General features: G+C 39.2%; 1 protein-coding gene across 1 annotated transcript; it reads right to left on the bottom strand.

Annotated features, from left to right (window-relative positions):
- Nucleotides 1–1,798: 1,798 nt before the first annotated feature.
- On the bottom strand, nucleotides 1,799–22,011 carry DMBT1 (deleted in malignant brain tumors 1). The gene is made up of 10 exons (XM_063434899.1): nucleotides 21,960–22,011; nucleotides 16,649–16,963; nucleotides 15,028–15,057; nucleotides 12,210–12,527; nucleotides 10,593–10,622; nucleotides 10,430–10,468; nucleotides 8,936–9,259; nucleotides 8,229–8,267; nucleotides 5,700–5,738; nucleotides 1,799–1,885 (listed from the first exon to the last, which is right to left on the bottom strand). The coding sequence occupies exons 1-10, from the start codon at nucleotides 22,009–22,011 to the stop codon at nucleotides 1,881–1,883; spliced, it is 1,191 nt and encodes a 396-aa protein (XP_063290969.1). The 3' UTR covers nucleotides 1,799–1,880.
- Nucleotides 22,012–25,122: the final 3,111 nt, after the last annotated feature.

The raw sequence follows: 25,122 nt of genomic DNA on the forward strand, positions 1-25,122 counted from the left end.
CCCAAAATTACATCAGAAAGCAATCATAGAAAAAATGCACATTTATTGAAGTCAAAAAAGAAAATATATATGGCAAGATACTAGAACAGCAGTCCTCATGTATGCTGTATTGGTCCAAGCATGTGAAATATGAAAAAAAGAAAAAAAGATTGTGAGTGAACAAAGTATATAAAGTCCAAAACCTGAGCATAGGACCACCACAGCTGCTGTACAGGAGGAAGACCACAATAGAAACCGACCCTAAAGAAAGATTAGAGAAGCCATGGACGCTTTTAGCACCACTCCGGGTGCTTTCGCAGCATGCATGCAGTGGTGCATCTGTGTGTGTGTGTCTGTGTTTGCATGTGCCGGTGTGAGTCAAGGTGTGTGTATCTGTGTTTGTATGTGCCAGTGTGTGTATCTGTGTGTGTGTATGTGTATGTGTGTATCTAACACACAGATACACACACTGGTACATAGTGGCACACAGATACACACACTGACACACAAACCTTGACTCACAGATACACACATTCAGATGCACACAGTGACATATACACACATCTTGACTCACAAGTTCACACACACTTGCACCCACAGATACACACTGGCACATACACATGCACACGCTTAAATACACATACTGGCACATACACACAGTGTCATATACACACACTGACATACACACACGCATAGGCACATTCAAACACACTGATATACACTGGCACACACACACACACACCAATACACACACTGACACACAGTCAAACATACTCTTTGACATACATTATCACTGACAAACACATACACACTCACCGACAAGCACACATACACACCCACTGACAAACACACATACTCTTTGACAGACACACATACAAAAACATATACACTCTCACTGACAAGCACACATACATTTTCTCTGACAAACACATACACACTCACTGACAAGCACATACACAATCACTGACAAGCACACATGCACTCTCACTGACGAGCACACATACACTCTCAGTGACAAACCCACACACAAACTCCTTAACAGACAAACACAATTTATTTTTTTTAAACTTCACTCCACCCATCCTTTGGGAGTGCTGGCATTGAGTCTCTATTTCCGTGCGGGCGTACAGTGCAGGCAGTGATCTTCCTGCATAGCTCCCTTGCGCACCTCTTAGTGATGCCGGGGGCAGAGTGACATCATATTCTGGCTTCGGCATCACTGCAGTGCGTGCGAGGGAGCTGAGCAGAGGAGCGTGCTCCCTCTCTGCCCGCAATTATCGCTGCGGCCATTTTGTTTCCTGAAATCGCGGTGGAACCCCATTTGTGTTCTCTGTACCCTGGGGTTCCGCGGAACAACAATTGGGAAATGCTGTTCAAGACAATAATTAGCATTTTGATCCTTGATTCACAAGTGTCATGTTTATAAAGAAGAAAAAAAAGACACATTGTCCTTAACCCCAAATAACCTGGATTCTGGCATTATTTATTTGAAAATTTCCAGTTAATAAGTTTGTGTTACATCAATTCAAGATCAAGAAATATGGTCCCTTAAAGTGCACTGCATTCAGGAACAAATGTTTTTTATTTCATTTTTTATATGGCAGTATATTTAATTTAACAATGGCCTTCAGTACAGTTTAATACAGCAATCTGTCCAATACAACACCAATACCAACATTCTTTTCTACAAATTGTTTTTTTATCGTTTTGCTCTATTTATTTATGTCTAGTAGGCAAGCAATATTTCCTCTGTGCCTCATTAAAAATGTAACTTGTGAAACGCTATACTGATAATTGCTAAAATAGAATATGAAAGATTGAAGATGAAAAGTTACAAATCTCTGGAGATGAAGTGTTGTGTCACGATATGGAAATCATCCTTCACAGGGTTTTTTTGATACTCATCCTGAAAATAACAAAAGAAAATGAAGATATTAAAGACACAAAAAGATAATATATGCAGCTTATATTTTTAGGGGCTAATGGTCTAACTTACTGCATAGGTATGAACAGGTATTACCGAACTTCCCAATTCACAGGCATGCACACACATTCATATCCTCCTATTTGCCGGTCCTATTTTTTAAAATTGAGGTGTGTATGCTGCCGTATTCTGCTTGTGTTATTTATACTGCAGTTGCTTTGTATCGTTGTATTTGTGCGTATATGAGCTATTATATTGTATATGTTCAGGAGTAGTTTGTGGTATCGTGTATGATACCTATGTATGGGGGCTGCTTGTGGAATTGTGTGTGTGGATGGATATATCAATTTGTGTGTTTGGTAGTGTGTGTATGTGTGGGGGCTGTTTGGGGTATTGCATGTGAGAGGCTGCACGTGGGGTTGTGTGCATGTATGTGGATTGTTAGCAGGTTACATTTGTGCGAATTTTATGTATGTTTGTGTGTGGGCTGTTCGTATTATCTGTATGAGGGAGGGTTATTGTGCATTTCTGTGTATATCTAGTTGTGTGGGTGGCTTCCCTGGGTTCCAGTGGGGACCAGGCTGGCCAGGTACAGCTCAAGGACAGGAGCTGCAACAGCAGCTGCACACTGCTCTACTACAGTGTGGATTCCCATTCACAAGTGCTGGGAGGAAGTGATCTGAGATCACTTCCTCTATGTGCTGCAATGCATACATTAAGGATTGTCCTTCACCACCTTTTCGTATTAGCAGATATATGAAGTTTCACTGGGACTCCTGATAGGCCAGAACCTTTTTGGCTGTAGCAGCCTTGAGTGCCGTGCAAAGGCACCTTGAGTGCCGTGCATGGCACTAGTGCTGTAGGTTGCCTACCCCTGTTCTAGTGTGTAAGCTTGTTTGAGCAGGGTCCTCTTCATCATATCGTTCCTGTAAGTTTTTGTAATTGTCTCATTTATTGTTAAATCTCCCCCACAAATAATATTTTAAGCGCTACGGAATTTGTTGGCGCTACATAAATGCCATTAATAATAATAATATACATCATGGCCATTTTTTTCCTTTTAAATTTTGGGTGGAACAAAAATAAATGCCATTTATATTTAATGAAGAAGTTCATTAAGGCAACATGGCTAACAGAAAGGATCTAAAAATGTTAAGGTCACCAAAAATGGTAAGCTGCAGAAGACCCTTTGACCCCATATGTTAACCTGTATAAGATTATAGAATGAAACAGAAACTTTTTTTTTTTTTTATAATTCTTTATTTTTGTAGTGCAGAGAAAGGCATACAAGCATGTAAAGACATATGAGCATACAAAAAAGCTGACCATAATGCGTTTCAGACTATGTCATACAGGAATGTTGCACTTTCTTTTTTTTTCTTTAAAATATGCTGAATTAACAAGTTAAACATTGTGTCCTAGGGTATGAAGGTTATGGAACGAGATGCTTGCATTGTCAGTGAAGTACCAAGGACAGAGAGAGGGAAAGTGCACAAGCGTAATACATGTTTGCAGGCTTATTGCACAAGAATACATGTGCCCACCAAGGAGGCCCTGCCATGGTCTACTAGCTAGTTGAACACCAAGAGACATATAAACTTAAACAGTGAAACTGTGGAAACTGGTGAAAATGATACAGAAATAAAAATGAGTCGGTGTTCTACTACAGGGAAAGATAGTTCTAATTCAGCCTATACCCTCCATGGGTGTATCCCTTCCTTTCCCCTCTTGACCAAGCAGACAGGCTAGTGAGTTGTGACCCTACAGGGTTGTGTGGTGTTCCTAGTGGCTGCCTAAAGAGGCCCTCCGATATTACAGGTATGTGATCCAGTCCTGGTTGGAAGGTTGTCTGGATTTAGCCTTGTCCTTCTGGGGAGATGCTTGGTTTCATCACCATTGCTGGGCCCCTTTGAGGACTGTAATTGCTGGCCCCTCCAACACCGCACTCTGCATCTGCTGAGGCAATCTGCCTGTCGGCTGTTGTTGAGGGCTGGGCATGGGAATGTGCAGATGTCAACAGAAGTCGGTAGAGATGAAATGCAGGTCAGTGTGGGTTTGCGCACCAATAAGGACCAGGGAGCATATGGCAGCAGAAGGATTCTGTGAGGTTCCAGACCTTTGTGGACTGGGAGAACGTCTGCCTCTCCTGCTCAATATTTTCACTAGGCCCCACTAAATCCACCATAGTGTACAATAGCAGGCACAGTGTCCCTTCACTCCAGAGTATACCATCCAGGACAGGAGAGAAGTAAGTTGCTTTTATTAATAAAATATAAGCTCTGGGAGTCGATAAACTCGATTGATTCGAGAGCTGGATGAGGAGCTCTCTCAAAGTGCGTCCGGCCACCATGAAGCTCAGGCCCCGCCCCAGACACTGAATTTTATAACTAAAAAGAAGGAACACTTCCATACACACATACATACATTCCTGCAAATATGCAATTTTTTTTTACTCTAATGAGGTAAACGTTGTGGAAGTGAGGGAGCTATGAATGGCAAGCTTAATATGGTATCTTAGTATGGTAGTGAGAAGAGGTTTTGAAGAGAAAATTGTAAAGAATTTGCATTGTAAGAGTAATGAATTTGAATATAGTGCATTAGCAGATTGGAACAAGCAAGGATATATGAAGATGATATAGCCAGCAGAGGTTAAACTGTGGAATGTTGAGAAAGACCAAAGAGGGGTTAGTTGTAGTAATCAAGTCTGGTAGAGATCAGGCAAAGGATAACACATTATCTATGGATATTGAAGTGGTAAAAACAACAGAAGTGATGCATGTATGTGTTCTCAAAATGCAGGTAATTAAAGCTGACATCTAAGTTGTGTGAGCTTGTAGGAAAAGGGGAAATGGTGAGCGGAGGAAAGGAAATAGTGTGAGATGACTAGGGAGCTGGTGGTAATTGTACAACGATAAAAAGCAAGGAGACATCAGGCAGCCAAAATTGTGTGAATAAAAGTCAAGTCTAATGGAAGAGTAAAATAAGATGTGGATGTCATCATAAAATAAATTAGTATTAAATTTATGAGGAAAGATACGCTGGGCTATGGGCTGTACAGAAGAAAATGAAGGAGCGACCAAGAATTAAAGCTTGTGGTACATACACATGACAAGGAAAAGGCACCATGAGGTATTATTAAAAACTGTGCATGCGCAGAATGTTAGGAAAGGTAAAACAAAAGGAAGGCAGGGGCATTGCTAGGTGACACAAAGACCATGCCAAAAAAAATAGTCCAAAGGAAATTGGTATGACCTGTCTCATATATATTGTATTAAGCTCCTACTCAAACTCTACCCACTACCACGCCTTATGTTCAACCCTGAACCCTAATATTTTCTAGGAATTACATAATGAGACCAGATCTTTGAATTCATTCACATTTATATAATGCCGTATTATATCCACACCATGCTATTTAAAATCCGCGCCCATAGCATTAACCACAAACACCCAGCACTAAACCTTCACCCATTGTATTAAAACACTGTTCTGTATAATTAACTTTAACTATGTTATATTAAAGTGGCACTGTAACAAATTATATACTTTGATGTGTTCTTTCTAATTCCAAATCAGAGGGGATTCTGGTCTAACAATGAAAGTCAGATTTAGTGCTTTTCATGACTCTACTCGGGGCTCAAGCTCAGGTGACCCCCAGCAACGCCCATACAAGTTAGTAGAAATAATGCATAGCACCTTTTAGGGTTCTGTTCTAAAACATCCAGCATGGGGAATTTTTTGCTTTCAGACAGTGTATTGTGATGACAACATATTTGACAAAATAATCATGACACACCTGTTCTGTTTCTCATTGCTGTGATGGTAGAAGGTAAACCTATGAGAAAACAAAATTATACGATTTCATTTTGACAAGAGGTTTTAGGCTAGAACCAAGGATGCAATGAATGGTATTGGACCAACAAAGGTAAAGGACGGAACACAGACAAAAACAAGCTATTACGCAACACATTACAAAATTGAATATGAGGTTACCTGAAGATGTTGTTGATGGAGACCAGATAAAATATTGGGTTTCAGTTCACATTCATTAACTAAAGGTTTACTGCAAACACCATAACCACTGTAGTCCACTGTAGTGGTTTTGCTGTTAGGAGTTCCCTGGAGGACTCTGGCACCATCACCATCCCTTTAATTTTCTACAATTATGAAGGAAGACTATCTACATCTCAGCCCCCTGCTAACACTAAATCAGTGGCGGAACTAATGCAGAGTGAGCCCTGGTGCAAGAATTTATTTGGGCACCCCTCTACCACAAAGGTTGATCCCCATCTGTCAAACTCTTATGATGCTATGCCAGCTGGGAATTTACCATTTGCCCATCCTTGCAGGGTTGTATTTGTGAGCATTGTTTGCATAGAGTGTGTGTGTGTGTGTGTGTGTGCATGTAGGGTTGTATTTGTGTGTACTATTGCCAATGGAATGCAGTGATGTACTTGTGTGTAGTGTTTATGTTTGAATGCAGAGGTGTGTGTGTATGTAGTGTTGGCTGTTACATGCAGGTTTGCTTTTGTGTGTAGTGTTGGTGTTTGTATATACTTTTAAAATTTTAATACAGCAGTGTGTATGTAAGTAATGTTTACATTTGATTAAAGGAGTGTGTTTGTATGTAATGTTGCTTTTAAATGTGGGTGCACATATGTGAGTAGTGGTAGTGGTGTTTGAATGATTAATGGGCGTATTTGTACATAATTTTTAAGGTTGAATGCAGGGGTGTGTTCTTATGCAATGTTTGTGTTTGATTGCAGTGGTGTGTTTGCATATTGTACCAGTATTTGAATGCTGAGATATATGCACATATAAACATACACTGCCACATACATATACACTTGTTTTTTTTTAAACAGATACATATGTTGAAGAACAATTCTAATACATACATTCCAGTGTAGAGACAGATGAGGATGGATCACTCCTAAATAGAAGGAGAGACGCCAGCCTCACAAAGGATACCTCAAGATAAAATTCAATATAAGGTAATAAACTTTATTGAAAACAGGAGTCAGCACATCCAAAACATAGAATCATGTGTATATCAAAACGTGATGTGAAAAGCTAAAATGATAATAAAAGAACACAGGTTCTAGATCTCAGTAACTCATTACATTGGTTACAAATGTAACATAATCTGGTTACTAAATAGTGGGTAGAATCTATTCAAAATGAGGTGTTGCAGAGATCTATATCGCTAAGCAGTAACTATACTTGCAAGGTGATACAAGTAAAGCACATGGCTGTAACATACAATTAACCCTACAGTTGTCCTCTAGTAGGTAAGCTATAGTATAAGCTAATAAACTGTTTGTAAGAGCGTCCTTCGAATCTGCGATAAAAATAAATCTCAGATGTTTGTGACGTACACTAGACCTCCTAAGTGATCTCGTTAGCGGTATCGGGATATGGGTATTAGATCAGGTCTGGACATAACAAGGGAATATAGAGAGACTGTCAAGTATTTTAGATTAAAGGTAATCCTCTCGCATATCAATATAGCCCAGTAGTGACCCCTTTGATTAGGATCTTTATCTAGACGTACGTGGGTGGGTAGGAGAGGATGACCATAAGCAGTACGGTTAGCAGTCTGGCCACTACAGCCCCGATCACAGGGCTATCTAGGTCAACCCCGTTACCAATGTGCTATAGACCTCAAAATAGATCCGTGTGTAAAATAAAAGTGGACGCACGGGAAATTTAAAGAAGGAATGGGAGGGTCAGCCAAACTTGAAAGGTGGAAAAGGTACCGATATAAATCCTAAGGCTAGCGACACCTCCCCCCTGCTGCTTTGAGGCAGCCCCCCTAAACTAGAGAGATCCTAGGTTTAACAGGGCTATGAAGATACTACGAATGTGGCAACCATTATCAACGTAAATATTAAAATCAAGGTATATGCATCGGCAGCCCTGCCATAGGATTTTCTTTCAGGTTAAACATTTATATCTCAGTCTCGTCCAGACACGGTGGTTTTAGTCAACTAGTAAGTGAAGAGAACAGGGCTTGTGTGTGGACATCCTTACAGGGAGGACTTGCAGATTTCACAAATGCCATACTGCAATCTAGAACTTTGCCTCAATAAAAATTAATTGACAAAAAATTTTTAATGCATCTTTTTGTAATTAATATCAATTAACATTTCCCCCCTACCGCATCCAAGTATTTTAGGCAGGTAATTTGTACATGTTTTTAATTCTTATTTTTCCTTGTGGTTGGGGGTTTTGTTATCTCCCATTCTTATTGTCATTATGGTTACATCATTGCATTCACATAGTGTAGATTATAATTTGACTTGTTTATTTTATCATCATCTACCTGCTGTACTTCTCTTTGTTGTGACGGCTGGACTTGAACCTGTGATAAGTAAAGAAGAATAGTTTAATGAGTTCATTGCGTTTCAGTGTGGCACTAAGAATGCAATGGAGGTTATGAAAGCAAGGACGGTGAAGGAAGGAGTTTGGATGAAACTAATGATAATTATGTTAATAGGTTATACCTTACTCAAAAGAATAGAGCTTTACATTACCTTGAGATGTTTTTGGCGAGGATTCAGCAAGTGAAAAAGATAAATAAATGCACAAGATAAATATAAAAAATGTGATAGCTAAAACTGATTTCCAAACTTCAAGAAACAAGGAGTTACGGGGACTGAGGAGGGGTGGACACATCTATAAAATGATGGAATCCATTACTTAAATTTTCATTCTTACAATTCCATTCTTCCATTCTTTGTTTTTACAAGACTACAAGTCTAAGTGCAGTGTCTGAGAGTCAGTTTCCGTGTGAATTTGTTCCTATGTCTTTGGGGGTTGGGGGCAATTATGGAAATATAATCTTGGCATATGGAGAGGGATAATTGGCAGGGAATAAGGGTGAATTGCAAATTAAAGGAACACTACAGTGTCAGGCACACAAACATGTATCTACTAGAGTGTTAAACCCAATATCAAGGTGTTTAAATTCACCTTTTCATCCACAAATTAAGGTACAGGAAATGAACAGCCAGACAGATGCCTTATTACCTGTGCAAACCACAATGACATCCTCGCTGTGATCACAGTTATGAATGCCCCACGCTCTGTGGGGACACTGCCACAGAAAGGACTCTGTACCCCTACAAGTCACATCGTCCAGTAAGATTGGTCCAGACCCTCTGCCAAATTGCGTTTGGACAATCGTAGAAAAGGGCACCCCACAGCCTAGCTGCTTGCACACAACCATGGCTGCTCTCACATCCCAAAAGTCATCACAAACTGTTCCCCACGTCACTAGGTAGAAAACTTCAAGGCGTCCTTCACACCGGCTACTTCCATCCACAAGACGCAAACCAAAAGGCCCTTCTAAACCTATTGTAGACGGGGGAAAATCAGCACATACAAGGTCACAATGAAGAGATCACTTAAAGTTATGTCATATATGCACAGCAATTACACACGGAATTTACTGTAGATATTTTCTCAGCATAAGTGCGGATTTTACACTAGACTGAGAAAAAAAACAGTCATACATCTTTGTTTTTAGATGCAGTAACTATGGCAGTAACTATGCCAAATCTATTTTTTTAAAAACACACAAAAAAAATAAAAACAAGTGATGGGGTCTATGAGACCCCAGCATGTAACCCAAAATTTGCACTCAAAGTTAAACTGTTTTGGCTTTGACTGCAGACAGCAACACAATGCATCTATCTTACCTGTGGCTTTAAAAAAGGTTCATGAGAACGGTGTTTGGCCCCATTATAAATAACATTTGTCAGTCAAGGAAGAGTGTCCAATTATTCTAATTAAGAAAGCTGCATTATCCAATTTTGTTATTATTCTAATTTTTTAAACAGAAAAAAAAAACACATAACAAATTTACTATTTTTAAATTCCTTCACTGTAAATTCCTTTACACTTTTTTTTCCTCTGTTTGAGCACATACACATATGTTGTGTTTGTTTTTGTTCCAACAAAAGCCATTTCTACACTATTGTCAAAGTATTTACTTAACATTTGTTTAATAGTGCCAAAACCCACAGATTTTTACATAATATAATTGTTAGTCCTTAATTTGAACAGTCAAGAAGTACAAAATACATTGGTACATTATACAGATTATTACAGCATGTAAACCTTAGAACTAGGCTGATAAACAGGATGATATAGATGAGTGGAATGGAGGGCTGTAAAAGTGTTTGTATGGCATGGCTGTCTATTAATTAGGGGGACATGCTCTTTGCATTAATGCATTAGAAGGGGTAAAGTAATTCTGAAAAATCATGTTCCCAGAATGCTAAGCTCAACATGCAAATGAGCAGAGACAGACATTGTGTTTCAAACTTCATCCTGTACCCTTAGAAATGGAGCACTGTGTTAAACACAGTTTTTTTAAACTAAAGCATTGGTTGTGATCCAAAAGGACCAATGACCAGAATTATAGACAACATGCTGAAGAGTCCTGGAGAAATAAGTAAGGAAAGGCACACAAAATAGCTGTCAGATGACCTGCACCGTTACAAAATAATCATCACCCACCTGCAATAGTTTGCCTTGCTGTTACTGGTGAAGTTGAACCTACAAAATAAATGGGGAGATATTTTAGATATTTTGTTTTGTGTAAATGTTATAGTCTGAATTTGTCCAAAACCTATAACATAAATGCTAACACTATACTGACTAGAGCAGAACATCCAATTACCTGAAGGTGCCGATGGTGGGGATCCCGCAGCTAAAAAATGAAAAAAAATTGAAAGGATGAGAATCCAGTATTAGATTATATTTGTTTAAACATCTTCTAAAACTTCAATTAAAAAGGTTTCAGTTCACACATGGAATGGCCTCTAGTGAATTGGATTATTCATAACTATAGCATAGACGCTTTAACTAAGAGAATTAGGACTTTGCACAGGAAACAGTAATGCCCTATAAACAGACCTTGATTTAATAAGCATTCCAAATGTTTATTAACAGGACTGAATCAATTGGAAAGCTTGTTAAGTCAAGGTCATCGGAAGCAATGGAAAGTCAATCAACGTCTTTATCTGATTTATTCTTGTTGTTGTTTTTTTTCCCATTACAAATACATATGTACTTTTAATGTTCCTAAACAATTATTTCATTTTTTTATCTCAAGTTTCTTCTCAATTACATTATTTATTTTTAAAGAAATAAAAATTAATAAACAACTATAAAATAGTTTTAATCTAAATCAAAGAAAATTATATGTATATGGACAAAAGTATTGGGACACTCCTCTTAGTTATTGAATTCAGTGTTTAACTCATACCCATTGCCACATGTTGTAAAATCAAGCACTTAGCCATGCAGTCTGCATTTACAAACATTTGTGGGGGGGAATAGGTCCTATTGAATTCAAGTGTTTTACTGTGATATGATGCTACTTTTGCAATAAATCAGTTCATTAAATTTTTAGTCCTGCTAGTTAATCCATGGTCAACTCTAAGTGTTATAATTGGAAAGCAGAAGCATTTAGGAACAACAGTTACTCAGCCATGTATCGGAAGACCACGTAAAGTCACAGAGCAGGGTCACCAAGTGCTGAGGCGCATGGTGAGTAAAAGTTGCCAATGATCTGTTGATTCCGTAGCTCAAAAGCAGGAGCTTCAGGGAATGAGTTTTCATGGCTGAATAGCAGCATGCAATCATCACATCACCAAGCACAATGCTAAGCATCGGATCAAGTGGTGTAAAGCACACCGCCACTGGACTCTGGAACAGTGGAAACATGTTCTGTGGAGGCAATCTGATGGTCCACAAGACCTTTCAACATGTCCTTTGGTATCTGGCACCAAGAAATTAGCAGCAGATCCTTTAAGTCCTGCAAGTTGCGAGGTGGTTCTGTGTGATTGGACCAGATGGGCTAGCCTTTACTCTCCACGTGGTTCAATAAACCTTGGGACCCAATGTCCCTGATGCAGTCTCACCATTTCTCTTTCCTTGCACCATTTTTGGCAGGTCCTAACCACTGCATAACAGGAAGAAGACTTGGGTTTTGAATATGCTCTGACCCATTCATCCAACCATCACTATGTGGCCTATGTCAAAGTCACTCAGATCTTTTTGTTTTTCCATTTTTACTGCTTCTAACACTTGAAATTCAAGAACTGTTTGTTCACTTGACGCCTCATATATCCCACCCCTTGACAGGTGCCATTGTAATGATTCATTTGTGTTATTCACTTCACCAGTCATTGGTTTTAATTTTGTGGCTGATCAGTGTTTAAGGAGAGAGGAGGAGAGAGAGACAGACGACAGACAAATATACACGTGTAATAATTTTGAAATAAACAGATACCTGAACAAATCACCCCTGCATCTTCACTGTGCATGCAATTGTGCACACCCCAAGCTCTGTGGTTACATTGCGCAAGGAGAGATTCATCACCAACACAAGCCACATCGTCCAGAAGAATGCTCCCATTTCCTTGACCAAAATATGCCAGGGCAAGAGCAGATGTAGCCGTTCCACAGCCTAGCTGTCTGCACACAACATGGGCATCATTGAGGTCCCACGAATCATCACACACTGTGCCCCAATTGTTGTTATAGTACACCTCCACGCGGCCTGCACATCGGTTCCCACCAGCAGATAGGCGCAGCTCGACGTGGATTGCTAAAAACATAGATCCATGTTAGAAGAAATAATGCAGAGTATTTGTTAGTGTCTTCAATCATTTATTTTGTCAGCGCATATATTTAAAAACATAGAAACATGTTAGAAGAATTAAAGCAAAGCAGATCTCTAGGTTCGATGCCTAACCTCATAAGATTTTAGTAATTTTTTTTTTTATTTATTTATTTTTTTTGAATTCTTTATTTTTGTTGTGCAAGTTGTACATTTTGCTTGATTAGCCACAACAGCTAGGTCAAGCGCGACTGTAACAAGTATAACATTAGTATGACATTTGCTATTACTGCACATTTTTTATTTATGTAGATTAGACATTCAGGAAAACTTGAACTTGTAAAGTAAAGATGTTGCGATAGCTGTGTCAGGTGTGTTTACCATATTTATGTGACGTCTATGTGGCATTGATAAGAACTGTCGTTAAGCGCGTAGTGTTAGTGGAACTTAAAGTATGACATTGGCTAGGAGGTTTATATAAAAGCTCTAGTTCCACTTGGTTGGTGGCGTTATCTAAAGCGGTGGTGCCGCGGTGAGCGCTTTATGCTGAGCGTGCCTTATCAATAACCGCTCTCAGGGAGTGTGCCATCTTGGGGTAGGGGGGAAAATACCCATGTTGGTTCAGGTGTGTGGGCATTACTGTAGTTGACCATTAGAGGGTCGGTATGTTAGGATTGAGATAGGCCGTGACCTGGCCTAAGCCAACATAGGTACTAGTCAGGAGCGTAGTGCCTAGGACGGCGTATATTACAACTCCTCGTCATAGAGCTAGAGCCTGCCGTGTGCGGTTTGGAGTTGGGGGGGTGGGTGATATATTGGAGCCAGCTTTCCGGGCAATCCCGGTAATAGTATTGTTAGATATAAGAATGAGAAACTAAGGGTAAGCATAAACAGAAGAAGCAAAACATATTAAACTTGTGAGCCTTGTCAGACTGGCGGTGGTGGTTCACGGGTTTTTCTTCCTCTGTGCGCCCCTTGAGCCGGAACGAACGGAACGATGTTGGCTGGGTCCCAGATCGTTGATGCTGGAGAGGGGTTGTGGAGGCCCAGTTTTGCCATCACAGTGTCCATCTCTGTTATGGAATTGACTCTGTATTCAGCGTCCTGGTGTTGTACTATAAGTACATGGGCCGGTCCCCAGCGGTATGTCGTCCCTCTGGCCGCCAGTGCAGTTGTCAGTGGTCGAAGGGATTTCCGCCATTGCAGAGTGGTGCGGGATAGGTCAGCATAGAATGTGATGTCCATGCCCTCGAAGCTATAGGGATTTTTCCCTTTAATGGCGCCCATGAGCGCAGCTTTGTCTTGCCCATTCAGTAGCTTGACTAGGAGGTCCCCGGTAGCAGTGCCAGTGAGTTGAGGCGGCTTGGGTAACCGAAACATGCCCTCCAGCTGTATCCCTTTTGCTTGCTTGGCGGGCAGCAGGGTTGCAAACAGCCTGCGTAGAAAGTGAGGTAGTTCTGCCTGGTTCAGAGAATCAGCTATGCCTCGGATTTTAATGTGTTTCCATCTACGTTTGTCTTCCATGGCGGCTAGTTGGTGGGACAGTGCAGTGTGGGCTGTGGTAAGTTCCCTCACCTGTGTCTGGAGATCTGCCACCTGGGATGTGTGTGTTTGGGTGAGTTGTTCAACGGTGGTTAACCGGGCGGTGAACTCTCTGACGTCCTCTCTCACTTGGGAGATTTCTGACGATAGAGACTGGCGCAGGCCTGAGAGGAGCGAGGTGAGTATCTCCGTGGTCACCGGGTGTCCCCCTGCTGGCTGGCTTGGCTTTGCCGGCTCTCGGTATTCTAGAGCCTCCGTGCAGTGTAGCGGGAAATCATCCGTGCTGTCGGAGAGTTCATCCATATCGGCCGCCATCTTGGGCCCCATTGCTCCATGCGGCCGTCGGAAAAGCTCACTGATATCAACGGATTGCCGCGGCCGATCCGGTCGCAGCTTTTTCGTTTTCTTCCCCATTGGTGTTGGGGTGCTGTAGTGCTGCTTGCAGAGCAGTTGGCAGCTAATTTGGTCGGTTTTGGTGGTGCTTAGGCATCCGTTTGTCGGAGCGCTTCAGGGATGCGACTGACCGGGCTGAGTGCTGGCTCCGCCCCCCAGTAATTTTTTAATTATTATTATTATTTATTTTGTGCACCCTTTCTAACATCTAATCATTATTTTATTCCATCAGTGATAAGGCTGAATTTATCGTTTGTTTGTGAGTTTTTTTATTTTATACTCACTAGGGTTTCGTGTTACTGTATTACGCTATGTATTTTTTATGATACTATTATACATTAGTGAATATTCTACATCTACTTTTCCAGGTTGTTATATTCCTTTTTCTATGTGTATTGTGATTTTTTCCCACATTCTTCATAGTCTGTACTATTTTGGGTGTTGTTGTAAGGTACACCTAGGATATCACTTTTTCACGTAATATCATTGATTTATTTTGTCTCAAGAATTAGTGTTTATAAATTGGTATTTGCGATATTAACCATTTACTTACCAGAATTACTGGATTCCGAAAGACCGGGAACTGTTGGTAAAAACACACGAAATATTACACTTCGCATTTTTATGGTACTGCTAGAAACAAAGTTATCTGGCTCCACCAGTTCACTCTTCTATAATTATGCAATTGCGTGAACGTGAGATGTGATGGATTCTTTAGGCATCAAATCATTAGCTTAATGGAGTAGTTTCTGTATATAGAACATGCCCCTGCAGTCCCGCTGCTCAATTATCTGCTATTTAGGAGTTACATCACTTTAGTTATGCAGCCCTAGCCCCACCTCCCATGGTTGTGACTTACACAACCTGCATGAGAAAATTGGTTTCATTTTCAAATAGATGCTAACCTGCTTTAAAAGTTTTTATCTCCTCCTCTGTAAATTGCACTTAAATCACACACAGGAGGCTCCTGTAGAATCAAGAAGGCTATTAACAATGCAGGATCCAAGGAATTCTAAATTAAATAAAATGTGCAATAAAGGAAGTTTAAACATTAGATTTCTCTTTACAGGAAGTATTTAGGATGGCTGTGAAGGTCACAAGCAGGGAGGTGTGGTTAGAACCCTATAAACAAAGTTATTTAACATCTAAATGGTAGATAATTTAGCAGTGATACCGTACGGGTATAATCTATATGCCAAAACAGCTTCATTAAGCTGAATTTTTAAATGGCAAAAAAACAAAAAAAACTAATCTAGATCCATTGATTCATCTAGACAAAAAAAAAAAATATATATTGTGTCAGTCAATTTGTGATTTGTGTTTTGGTTCGAACTAATTTCATCCGTGCAACCATTTTGAGAATTTTTTTTTTCGACAAATCAAAAGGCACCAAAATCGGCCAATCATTGTTCCTATAAATATATTTTGCAGTGCACTTATAGGAACATTTTCCTTTCAAACGGTTAGCAGATCAAGCGAGAAGTATCCAACTGAGAGAAAATAAGAAGGAGCAGTTAAAAAAAATATCTTTAATTATATATTTATTAGATATAAAATTTGTGATATAGAATTATTTTTTTCGTCTCTGTTGATCAGGGATAAAAAAAATCAAGATTTAATGGCTTTCCCCTAACCATTAATTACTTTTTGCCCATTAACCATCTCTTAATTGGCGCCACCTTACTCGAAACCATGAATAAAAAGAAACTGGTCGTCCGCTGTCCTTTCCATTATTATGGGGATTAATTCATATAGCGATTATGAGTAAAGGAATTCTAAAGAACCCACGATTGCATAAAATTCTGACAAATCGCAATTCAAAATCAAATGCACAAGTCCAAAGTAATGCAGTTTTTCTCACTGGTGAAATATCTACAATGCACACTTTTTGGTTGTGCAGTAATGTCTTCATTGTTGGTTGCATGCTATGATTTGTATTTCTCATAATCTATGCCGGTGTTTAGAAAGTCCATTTGTGGCGATCACACCTTTACATTAAAGCAAGGTCTGAAAAGGTCACTTGTGGCCCTCACATTCCACTATAACTATGATTAGGCCCTTCACTTGTCTCCACAACACAACATCTCTATAGATTTCACAACTAATAATAAAATGTGATATTAGTTATTGTTATGGTAAATAAAAAATATTTTTTTTTTACCAAGAGTAGATACCTGCACATTTCACGCCTACATGCTCCTGAGCTCCACAGTCATGTATGTACCACCCACGATGTGTGCACTGCCACAGTTCTTGCTCATTTCCATTGCAAATTACATCGTCTAGAAGAACTGTGCCATTGCCCGGTCCATAGCTAACGATGGGCTGAAGAGTGCTCCCACATCCAGCCTGCCGGCACACTACATCAGCATTGACTCGGTTCCAGCCATCATCGCAGACTGATCCCCATGCTCCCTCGTGGAATAGCTCAACGCGTCCAGCACAGGAATTCTCCCCGTGTGCCAACCGCAGTGTCAGCGAAGGTGAGACTGGGGGCAAATACATAAGCATTCACAAAATGAAGAAAAGTATAGTAATATGTGTAACAGCTGCCGATGATGTGTACATGAAGTATAGCTCTAAATGACTGGTATGACCTCCACCACTTCTGCTTGATAAACATAGTTCACATTTTCGACAATAACTACATCTAAAGGAATAATGTAATGAAAATAAAATACTTTATCTATTTTAAAATGCACTTTTTGTAAAATTCAGCAAGCTTAAGTGATTTAGGTATGAAGAGTGCCCCTTTAAGCACCAATGTCAGTATTTGTTCTGAGTTTCCAACACAAATTATAAGTAGTTTTTTTTTCTTAGTAGATCATGCACATTTAGTAAATAACTTCAAAATGTTGAAAAGGATTGCAAAAAAAAAAAAAAAAAAAAGATTTTCTGTGCAGTTTTCTAAAGTATAGATTGGAAATCATAATTTTAATATTTTTTTAAAATATGCATTCACAAAAAAAGATATACACCTAATTCTCAATACAAATTAAAATGATTGAATGATTAAATGTACTACATTTTATTACTGTGTACAAGCTTTAATCTATGCAGAAAATGCTATAGAATTTACAGGGTTAATAACTCAAGTGAGACAAATGGAAGAAATAGGCGCTCACTGTAGTATAACACAGGATGAGTATGGGCTGCAGTAACTAGTACAAGGATTCCCAAACCTTGTGAATAGTGAAATATGGAAAAGGTAGAAGAAACTGTCACTGTCACTTCTGAAGAAGCCATGGAGAGGCGAAACGCATAAAGTGGGGCTCCTTAAAGTTATTCTATATATATATATTTTTTTTTTGGTTTGGTAAATAAAAAGTATATTTTATATTTATATTTATACCTTTATTTTTCCATCCATTGCTTCCTGGCACCATCCTATTTCTAGGTGGGGATTATACCACCCATTCTGTATACACTAGAGCAAGTTCTGCTCTGGTAAATATAAGTACATTACTACTTTTTATTTTATTTTATATTCACTAATACTTCACCATTGGAGTATTTCTTTTTTGTACTTGCTCCTATATGTGTCCTGCATACTGCACTTTATCTGAGACATCTGGGACGCCCACATCATCATATATCCTTAGAAGGGGATTGTTCCGTCCATGCGTAAATACAGCTGAGCTCTGAGATTGCTCAATCAAATGTGAGTGAAAACTACACAAGATTATTCACCCCTTATTCACTGTATATACTGTACTGCACTATTATTACTTTTTGTTTTTTATCTTTGAGGTCAACTGTGTATACAACCTTAAAAGACCTGTGTACGTATACATTTCTGTACATAATTTTTGGGTGCGGTTTCTTCTACCTTTTCCATATTTCGAGAATTTGAAGTGAACTGAAAGCAAATTTAGGGTTAGATTAGCCGTACTGAAAGCATAGCTGACTTGGATCTTTTCACTTTATATTATAAACATTCTAAAGTACACAAAAATCTGATTTTACTACAGCATTGTTCTACAAAGGCACCAAAATCATCCTAAATGCAGGGGCTACAGAAAATGTCAGCTCCACATCAGGATAAATTAGTTTGATGAGACTCTGTCTTTAAAATACTGATTTATCTATATACCTGCCCTTTCTAACAAAGATTCTCTTTCCCCCTTTCGGTGATGATGAGTGAGATATAGTCACCACCTGTGGTCCTCCCTTGTGCCACAGCAATAAGAATGTGGATATGCCTTTCAGCACTTCCTCATTATGTATCACTATACACTGCGGTCACCACATTCCTTTTTATAATGAAGAGGAATTCTCAAATCCGTTAGAAGGTGAAACGCGTTAACAACCTCCACATTTCAGAATAGCTGTGGATGACACAGAGCTGTCACCCATACCAAGACGATTAAAAGGCCACTCGGGGCAGCAATAAAACTTTAATACATTTGCATGACCTCAGCAATACTGTACATGCTAAAATCTTTATATTTATGGAAAAATAAATCTGTGTTTAGCAAAAATCTGTACTATAAGCCTGTCTCTTTTGCCATTCCTCATTTTTCCAATAAAAAAAAAAATCAATAACTTTACATTACTTAAACAGCTTAATTAATGACAACACTGCCTGAACTGACCTGTCGAAAGGCAAGCAGCATGCATTAGAAGAAGACATCCAGGTAGTCTCACAGTAGGCTGGATACGGAACGCCTGAAGCTTATTTAAATTACATGTAAGCAGAGGAGAATAGTCACATTGGCCTAAACATACATGCGAGGATAGGGAATAGTGGGGGGAAAAAAATCTAGATTTACCATATTTGTCCTCATCACTGTGGGAATGCTATTAACACACATAAGCCTCAACACTGAAGATGAGTCTCTGGACTAGCTACAGAAGTGCAGTCTGAGTAAAAATTAATGTTATATATATTTTTTTTATTTAAAAAAAAAAAAAGGAATTTAAAAGATCTTTATGTGCATTTTATACATAAAAAAAAAAAAGAGTAGTGAATTTCAGCGTTGAGTGCCCCTTTACCCAATACCCATTGTGTGTGTCTCAATCTAATGTAAGGGTCTATTCTGCAAAAAAATATAGATTACATATATAAAACATTATTACAAATTTAATAAAAAAAATTAAAATAATTCTACCAGATCTGTGCAGTCAAAATTTTCAGAATTTTATGGAAAATATTAGAAAAATATATAAGATGATAATATAAGAGATAGCTAACGAGATAGCTATTAGGTGTGCTCGCAAAGTTTTGTTTAGAACAGGATTTGCTTGAAAAGAATGCTACCCCTTCATTCAGTCCTCCGCACGCAATGTTTTGTGAAAAGACCTATTGTGTAATCTGTTATAATAATACAAATGGGTGAGTTTAAAGCGAAAGTATCATTTCTTTGTGTTTGAAGCTGCCGTTTCCCTTAGCCTCTACTTCAAAGATCCCAATTAATCTGAGCGGCATGCTTTCCAGTAATTGTTTTTGTTCACAATAAGTTGTTTTTTAATCATTTGCCCTTTTAAATCCCTTTTGTAAAACTGTAAAGCACAGCAGAATATGTTGGCCCCATCACAATAATTATAATAAATAATAACTTTGGCGGTGATGTAAATGCTGATGCCCAGAGGTGTTGCTAGGGAGGCTTTCGGGGCTGAAGCCCTGGATCTCAACATGCATCAAAGGAGGCAAGAAGATATTATTTGGGGGATTTTATTTTTAACTTTAAAAAGCTATACTTTAATTGAGATCCTTTTGAGCATGGTGTCTCCACCTCTCTATTAGTGTAGAGCAGCCGTTCCCAAACTATGTGCCACGGCACCCCGACAGCCACACAGGGGGGCCGCGAAGACTGTACATTACACTATAGCGCCAGTAAATGCAGCAGCGCTGTACAGATATACAACCTAGAAATTGTGACTTGCGGTGCCTTGGAAAAATATTGAAATATTAAGGGCACTTATTAAGGGCACTTGAACCTAAAAAGTTTGGGAACCACTGGTGTAGAGGTTAATCATGTTTTGTTTTGGGCACGGTTTCTTTAACCGTGCAACACCCTGATGAGGCCTAAAATGTGGAGTGATATTTTCAGAGGCATAAATGCAAAATCAGTGTGATCAATAAAGTGTGATTTGTTAAGAATTCAAAGTGAGTTTCAAATTTTAGGCAAGTTATAGCAGAACTGAAACTATAACTTAACTTAAAGAAAACGTAATTTAATGATATTGCATATTGTAGCATGCTCTCAGTTAAAAACAACCTCGCCTCTTTTGACGTCAACAAGTGAGTCACTCTCATAGTTAATTATTATTATTTTATTATTTATATAGCGCCATCAGATTCTGTAGCGCTGTACAATGGGTGGACTAACAGACATGTGGTTGTAACCAGACAAGTTGGACACACAGGAACAGAGAGGTGGAGGGCCTTGCTCAATGAGCTTACATGCTAGAGGGATATCAAAGCAGCGGATATAGAAAATATTTTCCCCGATTAGTTTAATACTGCTCTCTCATCAAAATACCTTTTATTTTATGTAGCTAGCTACTGTGCATCGAAAGAAAGAGGCTATTTACTTGAAAGAACACTTCAAGCACCATAATCGGTACAGCACCCTGTTGTGGTTATAGTGTCAGAAGTTCCCTGGCATGCAGCATTGTGAGTTATCAAAGTGCACAGAAAACTGCAGGTAAGAAGTCAAATGAATGGATGTCTAGACAAAAAATATTTGGGTATAGTGAGAAGGTGTCAGAGCACTCCTGGCACTATACCCAGTACAATGAGCTGTAGTAGTTATTGTGCTTGGAGTGTCCTTTTAAAGACAATTAACAATTATTATTTTTGTATCAGATTTTACTTTTAAAAAGGTCACTCTAGTCCGTGAATAACCAGTTGTATGCCTCTAAAACCCATTGCCATGATGTACCAAGTTCATGCATGTAAAGCTGATTGCCATGATGTGCCAAGTTTATGCCTCTAAAACTGCCATTATATCCCCAAATCATGTGTTTAAAACTACCATGATCTGTCAAATTATGCCTCTAAACTGCTATGAAATGCCAATTTAATGCATCTAAAACTGATTGCCGTGGTGTGCCAATTGCATGCCTCTAAAACTGCCATGGTGTGCCAATTTCATGCATCTAAAGCCGATTGCCATAAAGTGCCAAGTTTATTCATTTTTACAATATGCATTACAAGCGAATGGGCCGCGAAAAATGACCATTTACAAGCGTGGGTCTCGGCCCATTAAAGTTTCGGAAGCCCTGCATTACAGTATTAGATGCAAGAGATCCCTACAGATAGATATGGGTTTAATCAATACATTAAAAAACAAATTGCAATAGTTAGGCTAACATAGTCAAGCTTTGACTAAACACATTTTAGAGAATTATTCCAAATCAACTATTTTGCCTAAACTTTGCAACTTAAGTTTTCAACTCCGTACAACAATGCTATGTTTAGTAACGGAACCTCATAGAATTAAAGAAATGCAGAGAGCAGCCTGTTTTAAGGTGAAATACCTTGACTTTGAAGAATCCATGGCAGACATATTATCACACAAAAGAGCAGCATCCTTCAACCAGTCCGTGTGAATGTTTATTTCAGCTTTATATTACCTTTCAAGTAAAATGAGAAGGGGGAGTTTCCTTTCTCTATTCCCCAGGGAGACATTTTGGCAATTGTCTGGTTAAACACACGTGTCATGTATAAGTTGTTTTCTTTTATATTTTTAAAATTCTTTCTTTAATGTTAGACTCATGACCTAACATTGTCTTTTTCCCCTGACGTTAGCAAGCCATTTTATTTAAACGGTAATTCCATTTTAATAAAACACTATTTTTGGTTGGATTAACTCTTGATAGCATGGTGCCCACCTACAAGACAATTTTTTTTTTTTAAGGAATAAGGATAAACTCCGGTGAAGTCACTGCCCCTCGCTGCAGGAAGTAGAACGTCTCAGAGGATTGGCTGAAAGGGTGGCTTGGGCAGCTTGGGACTGCTACCATTGGCCGGTTGTCACTAGCATGCTATGTGTGCTGATTAATAACACCAAATATGCATAGATTTAACATCAGCTATTGTTAGCAGATTTAGTTATAAGCTAATGACGCTGACGGAGGTGGAGTTACTCCTGCATCAGCAGGTTCCTATATCTCTGTACGTAATGCGTAATGAAACCCTGCACATACGCACTCCACGCACCATGACCACTTCAAAACAATGAAGTGGTCATGGTGTTTGGATTAGCCCTCTAACAATCCTTTCATGAAATAGACTGATAATCTGAAGTCAGGTGGCAGCCATGATCTTGCATTATTACAACTGCTAAACCTATATTAAAGTGCCAATCTAAGCCCCATAACCACTGTAGCACACTTTAGCTTTTATGGTGCCATCTCCTAAACAACTTTGGGGAAGTTTGACAAAAACTTAGACCTTGACCATTACCTGGGTAGTGCTGGTAATTATAGAGCTGTTATGGGGTGAGGTGTGTCACCAGCATAAACTGTGCTCCTTGATAAAAGTTGGGTAATGTAAAACATGTCCCATAAGATGTGCAAGCAGCAATGTATGTATCTGATGAATATTTTCAGTAGAATCATTTTTCAGAAGCAGGACCGTGAACTTAACTTACTGATATAGCCTCCTGGTCACTAAATTTCAATCTAGCAGAGCAGGTTTGGGATGAGATGGGTTTGTCGTTTGAAGTAAAGATATAAAGTAACATAGCTTGATATAACTATGGGAAACACTGGAAAAACATGAACAGAGAGTCCAGGAAGCAGAAGTAATGTTTCATTGTCTCCCAGACTGTCGGATCACGCAGGGAACCAATCACTGTAATCACTTGCCTTTGCCATCAGTTAAGACAATTTGATTGGCTCTCGCAGTGATCACCCAGCCTGGGAGCCAATCTACTAAACAGCTGTTAGGGTTATTGCTGTATTGCAGTATGATATCACAGACTGTACCACTTTACCAAATAGTGTCTCTGGAAAGCAAACAAAGAGGCATGTCTCTAATATACACTGAACAAAATTATAAAAGCAACACTTTTGTTTTTGCCCCCATTTTTGATGAGCTGAACTCAAAGATCTAAGACTTTTTTATACACAAAAGGCCTATTTCTCTCAAATATTGTTCACAAATCTGTCTAAATCTGTGTTAGTGAGCACTTCTCCTTTGCCGAGATAATCCATCCACCTCACAGGTGTGGCACATCAAGATGCTGATTAGACAGCATGATTATTGCACAGGTGTGCCTTAGGCTGGCCACAATAAAAGGCCACTCTAAGATGGGCAGTTTTATCACACAGCACAATGCCACAAATGTCGCAAGTTTTGAGGGAGAGTGCAATTTGCATGCTGACTGCAGGAATGTCCACCAGAGCTGTTGCCCCTGAATCGAATGTTCATTTCTCTACCATAAGCTGTCTCCAAAGGCATTTCAGAGAATTTGGCAGTACATCCAAACGGCCTCACAACCGCAGACCATGTGTAACCACACCAGCCCAGGACCTCCACATCCAGCATCTTCACCTCCAAGATCGTCTGAGACTAGCCACCCGGACAGCTGCTGCAACAATCGGTTTGCATAACCAAAGAATTTCTGCACAAACTGTCAGAAACCATCTCAGGGAAGCTGGTCCTCATCGGGGCTCTACCTGACTGCAGTTCGTCGTCGTAAACGACTTGACTGGGCAAACGCTCACATTGTATGGTGTCTGGCACTTTAGATAGGTGTTCTCTTCACGGATGAATCCCGGTTTTCACTGTATAGGGCAGATGGCAGACAGCATGTATGACATCATGTGGGTGAGCCGTTTGCTGATGTCAACGTTGTGGATCGAGTGGCCCATGGTGGAAGTGGGGTTGTGGTATGGGCAGGCGTATGTTATGGACAATGAACACAGGTGCATTTTATTGATGGCATTTCGAATACACAGAGATCCAGAGACTCATTGTTGTGCCCTTCATCCACGACCATCACCTCATGTTGCAGCATAATAATGCACAGCCTCATGTTGCAAGGATCTGATCAACTGTATGCGAAGGAGAGGTGTTGCACTGCGTGAGGCAAATGGTGGTCACACAAGATACTGACTAGTGCTAGACTGTCAGCCTTTTTGTCTCTGACTGTACTTGGATAATTTTGCATCTTTTATATCTTCTTCTACATAGATAGCAGACTAGCCATATGCATCTATATTTTAAGATAGAGACAGGAATTTTTAGTAGGCCCTGTGCTTAAGTTTTTTGCACTTCGCGTTAGGTGCTCGCAAAGGCACAACATGGAACGTTATTTTGCATTTATTTGAGATGTGATCATTAGTTATGTAAGGACAGTATTACTGAACTAGTTATTGATTTTTCTTCCGCTCTAATATCTCACATATGTGCCCTGTCTTGTATAGTCTAGTCCCTTATATAAGGATCTTTTATTATCCTTTATGTCTTTTTTTATATTTTCTACAATCATCAATACATCATGCTGGCGTTCTCCTGTATTCTTCTTCTTGTTACACATTATTTTTTCTTCTTCGTGATCTTTTCTTCAATACGTATGAAGGAATATTTGAATAGATATTCTAGCCCTAAATTAATGAAAGTTATGTATTATGTTTCCTGATTTGTTTCATTCCTTTCTATAATTATGTTAAGTTATTTTGTTAGTGGCACTAG

This window comes from Pelobates fuscus, chromosome 10 (genome assembly GCF_036172605.1).
Source record: "Pelobates fuscus isolate aPelFus1 chromosome 10, aPelFus1.pri, whole genome shotgun sequence".
NCBI lineage: Eukaryota > Metazoa > Chordata > Amphibia > Anura > Pelobatidae > Pelobates > Pelobates fuscus.

Coding starts and splice junctions, on each gene's coding strand:
- DMBT1 (XM_063434899.1), bottom strand. CDS start 22,011: ATGCTGCTCTTTTGTGTGATAATATGTCTGCCATGGATTCTTCAAAGT. Junction 16,964..21,959: donor ATGGATTCTTCAAAGTCAAG/GTATTTCACCTT, acceptor ATTTGCCCCCAG/TCTCACCTTCGCTGACACTG. Junction 10,469..10,592: donor CCCACCATCGGCACCTTCAG/GTAATTGGATGT, acceptor TTTATTTTGTAG/GTTCAACTTCACCAGTAACA.